The sequence below is a fragment of the Gekko japonicus genome, unplaced genomic scaffold, assembly GCF_001447785.1.
Source record: "Gekko japonicus isolate JY-2015 unplaced genomic scaffold, Gekko_japonicus_V1.1 scaffold3464, whole genome shotgun sequence".
NCBI classification, from domain to species: domain Eukaryota; kingdom Metazoa; phylum Chordata; class Lepidosauria; order Squamata; family Gekkonidae; genus Gekko; species Gekko japonicus.
This window is the reverse complement of record NW_015176081.1, coordinates 852-5,610: the sequence shown is the minus strand read 5'-3', so window position 1 is coordinate 5,610 and position 4,759 is coordinate 852. Positions and strand designations below refer to the sequence as shown.

The 4,759-nt window shown below is 53.8% G+C and overlaps 1 protein-coding gene across 1 annotated transcript in view; it reads left to right on the top strand.

The window, feature by feature from the left end:
* LOC107123475 overlaps nt 1–3,006 on the top strand; it is a gene marked incomplete at its 3' end in the record, with an annotated part of 50,425 nt that extends 47,419 nt beyond the window's left edge. The window contains exons 4-5 of the mRNA XM_015426730.1: nt 523–603; nt 2,876–3,006. Of these exons, the coding sequence (XP_015282216.1) occupies nt 523–603; nt 2,876–3,006 (212 nt within the window). The remainder of the gene's footprint in view (nt 1–522; nt 604–2,875) is intronic.
* Between the last annotated feature and the right edge of the window lie 1,753 nt (nt 3,007–4,759).

Here is a 4,759-nt window from a genome sequence, read left to right as displayed (position 1 = left end):
GCCGCTCTGAGACACCTTTGGGTAGTGAAGGGCGGGGTATAAATCCAATCTCTTCTCTTCTTCTCTTCTAGATTTTTAAAAACAGACTATGCTGTTCAGGGAGGGAAGGCTAGAAATTGAAATAAATAAGTAAATAATGGTTGGGTGCAATGCTCCCTCTAAGCTGTGGAGTCTTGTGAGCACAAATTCTACTTTGTGAGCTCCTGGCGTTAGAGTTGTGAGCGAGTGATTTGGCTACTGCAATTGGATCGCTCTGGAGCCCTCCTTCCCAAGCCAAGACAAAAATATGTGAGCTGGAGGCTAAAAAAACTGTGAGCTAGCTCACACCAACTCAGCTTAGAGGGAACACTGGTTGGGTAGGTTTTTCTCCCTTATTCAATCCCAACGGGGAGTCAAGATGGCTGCTCTGTATTCATACAGCCCCTGTCGCTTTTCGGGCCCTTGCTTTGTACTGGCTTGTTTTTATTTTCCTGCCTTTTTTCTCATCCCCCCTCGCCGCCCTTTTTATCTCCGGTGATTTAGGAAAAGAGGAAGCGCCAAACAGAGATTGAAAATAAGCGGCGGCAGTTGGAAGATGACCGGCGCCAACTGCAGCACCTCAAGGTAAGCAGAAGGAGGGGTCCCTCCGCCAGGTGGAATGCGGGACGCCCCCCTGGGAGGGTGGGGGGGGATCGCCCTTGGACCACAGAAGAGGGGCAGAAGGAGAAGAACCTCCAAAGAGTCGCCCTTGGAAACAGAAGTGACACGGATTGTTAGCACTCTTTTCTCGTGGCGCTAACTTTGAAGAAAACCCCGGACGTGACACGGAACGAGGCGTCAGCGGTGCAAGCTGTTCGCGGTGTATTTTTAGGATCTGCTCTCTTTTTTTGAAAGCCAGCAGTTGTAAGCGACGCCTACGGAGCGGAGCGTGTCTCTCCATTCTTGCAGCAAGGAGCACCGAGCGTGGTGTCTTCAAGCTCGCCCTGTGCAGTGTGCTACTGTGAGGCTACACAGGGCCAGAGTCAGGGGTCTGCAGGAGCAGGCCACCGATTTCACCGGCTGCCTGGCAGAGGCCGCCGCCCCCCGACCCAAGATGTGGGTCAGTCTCCCAAAGAGAGAGGGCAGCAGAGGAAGCAGCCCCCCCCCCCGAGCATCACCTTTGCTGCTCAGGTTACCAAAGGCCTGGGGACAAAAAATGCCTTGCCCTTTAACTGAGACCGCGTGACGGAGTGAGCTCCTGTCTCTGGGCCCAGCTCCTGCTAACCTAGCAGTTCGAAAGCAAGAAATCGCAATAGATGAATAGGTCCCGCTTCAGTGAGAAGGTAACAGCCTTCTGTGTGCCTTAGCATTTAGTCATGCCGGCCACATGACCACAGAGATGTCTTCGGACAGCGCTGGCTCTTCGGCTTGGAAACGGAGATGAGCACTGCCCCCTAGAGTCGGATTCGACTGGCTTTCGAGCAAAGGGGGAAAGGATGTTATTGACCAGGTGATGTCCTTTAGCTCCATGCACTGAAAAGCTTCATCTTCATGGAGCCTCTGTTAAAGGGACAGGACACTTATATTCAGGCCTGTTGGCAATGCTCTCGGTTGACTCCTCCGCGTAGGGATGCCATCCTCCAGGTGAGAGCTGGAGATCTCCCAGAATCACAACTGATCTCCAGACTTCAGCTTCCCTGGAGAGAATGGCAGCATTGGAGGGGGGAGGCGATGGCGTTATACCTCTCCCCCTTCCCTCCCCAGGTTCCGCCCCTGCAATCCCCAGGAATTTCCTAACTCAGAGCTGGCAGCCCTCTCCAGTTTGGTGTAGTGGTGAAGAGCGGCAGACTGTAATCTGGAGAACTGGGTTTGATTCTCCACTCCTCCACATGCAGCCAGCTGGGTGACCTTGGGTCAGTCACGGGTCTCTCAGAGCTGTTCTCTCAAGGGCAGTTCTCGAAAGAGCTCTCTCTCAGCCCCACCTACCTCACAGGGTGTCTGTTGTGGGGAGTGGAAGGGAAAGGAGATTGTAAGCCACTATGAGATTCCTTTGGGTAGTGAAGGCCGGGGTATAATTCCCATCTCCTTCTCTTCACCTCTTCTTCTTCTTCATCATCATCATCAGATGTGCTTTCCTGTATCCTTCCAATGATCCACTTTGAATCCTCCTCCTCTTCTTCTTCTTCCTCCTCCTCTTCTTCTTCCTCCTCCTCCTCTTCTTCTTCTTCCTCCTCCTCTTCTTCTTCCTCCTCCTCCTCCTCTTCTTCTTCTTCCGCCTCCTCCTCCTTCTCTTTTTCTTCTTCCACCTCCTCCTCTTCTTCTTCTTCCGTCTCCTCCTCTTCCGCCTCCTCCTCCTCTTCTTGTTCTTCTTCCACCTCCTCTTCTTCTTCTTCCACTGCCCTCTCTTCTTCTTCGTCCTCCTATTCCTCCTCTTCTTCCACCTCCTCCTCTTCTTCTTCTTCCGTCTCCTCCTCTTCCGCCACCTCCTCTTCTTCTTGTTCTTCTTCCACCTCCTCCTCCTCCTCCTCTTCTTCTTCTACTGCCTCCTCTTCTTCTTCGTCCTCCTATTCCTCCTCTTCTTCTGCCTCCTCCTACGCCACATGCCCTTCATGGTCAGCCAAGAGGCCCTGCTTTCGTAACCCCTGTAGCCCCCCCCCCCCAGCATCAGTCAGCCTCCAAAGAACATGAGGACGTTGCAATCCAGTCCCGCCAGCATAGCTCTGTGGATGGGGTTGGATCCATAATGGCCACAACCTGGGGGCGGGGGGAGGGCGAAAACAGGGAACTGTCATGGACGTCTTGTGCTCCAGGGTCCATCGAAGCTCGTAGCCGGGACTGGATCCAGGCCTGGCTTGCATGAAGGAAAAAGCACTTGGATTCTCCCCATACGCACACTTTGGGCTTCTCTCCCTCCCAGTCGAAAACCCTGCGGGAGAGATGGCTGCTCGAGGGAGCTCCTTCATCCACGGCCGAGGAAGGAGAAGCCTTGAAGATGCAGATGGAGCAGGACGACTTGAAGGTGAAGGAGCTGGAGGAGAGCATCGAGAGGTAATCCGCAGCGTGGCCCTTCCCCCCCCTCCCAGGGGTGCAGGAGACCCCGAGGTAGCCTTAGGCGAGCTTCACCGGTTACTTGTCTGCCTCCCGATTAGAGTTGCCGGGCTGTGGTCAGCAACCCCTGGGAGCATTTGTGGGCCAGCGGCACACTGATGTCACTTCCGGATGGAAATGCCATCATGGGACACTCTGGGATTTGCAAAAATCCATAGAGTTTGTTGCAAATTCTAGAGTGTCTCACGGTGCCATTCCCAGTTTTTATCGGAAGTTATTTCAGTGTGCTGATGGGGCCGCGGTGGCTCAAATGGTTAAGATGCTGAACTGCAGAGCAGAAGGTCGGTAGTTCAGCAGTTTGAGACCCGAGTGTGCCGCAAGACGGAGTGAGCTCCCGTCTCTGGCCCCAGCTCCTGCCAACCTAGCAGTTCGAAAGCAAGAAACTGCAAGTAGATAAATAGGTACCGCTTCGGTGGGAAGGTAACAGCGTTCCGTGCGCCTCGGCGTCTAGTCATGCCGGCCACATGACCACGGAGAAGTCTTCGGACAGCGATGGCTCTTCGGCTTGGAAACGGAGATGAGCACCACATCCCTAGAGTCGGATTCGACTGGCTTTCGCGCAAGGGGAACCTTTACCTTTACTGTTTCAGTGTGCTGGTGTGGTGGCAGTGCGCCCCCCCTCCCCCCCCTCTTTGCTTCCTCCAGCCAGCACTTCAGGCACTGTGGGGCAATAAATCGGTTGCTCGGAGGTCCCTTGCTAAAGAAACCTCCCGATAACCCTCTGTGCTGTGCACTCGTAAAAGGCACGGAAAGGTGGGGGGCAAGCAGCCCCAGCAGCATAAGGCGTACTTGAAAGACATTAGAGCCCTTTTGGCAGCCATCTTAGGCCCCTCCCCCCAGATTATCTACCTTGCTACCCAGCATTCTGTGCAGGTTCATTCAGTGTGCTTTGGTGTGCGTGCTTTAGTGTCGCTGGTGTGCATTAATTTGAGATGTCTCTACGATGCCATAACTGCTGGAGTGAGGAACTCATTACGCCTGGACATTGGGGGGCGCTACATCACTCTAAGGGTGTACAGGTGTTATCTCCTTGAATGGGATGTCCCTCTCTTTGTCTTAACCTGGGAGCTGCCCTCTGCCCTCTCATCTCTCTTTGTCCTCTCACTCGCTGCACATGGCCTTCCTTTGTCCTCTCACTGACTGCACATGGCCTTCCAGGGGGACACATGTCTCTGCAGGTCTCCCCTGTAGAGGCAATGCCCTCCTACTCCCATACAGGTGATGCCGGGCAAGCTGGCCACTTGTGAAAGGTAAAGTCCTCCTTAGATTAGGCTTCTCTTTCTCTTCTTTTGACTGCAACCTGAATGTGAACTGGATCTACTTGACTAAATGTAAGTTTACTCTCTCTTTTTTTGCAGTATACTTCTTGGGAGATTTATTTTCTGCACTCAGTATCACACTGCTATGACCGGGCAAAACTCTGCTAGATTACCCCAAAATCCCAATAATAATTGTACACTCCTGGCCCTTCCCTGCCTCTCCGGTCCAACATTTTCCTTGCACGAAGAGGGGGTTGGGTTGTCATATAACTGGGAACCAGGGGTCATTTCCTGCAGGAGCGCACAGGAGCAGAGTTCCGGCAGTAAAGAGCCCAGGGGGCGGGCACATGCAACAAGCCCCGCCCCCTGCTCCCAGCAGCCCTCAGTCAGAGCAAGAAGCAGCCAGGTAAGCTGCAGAGCCCCCCTGCCCCCCC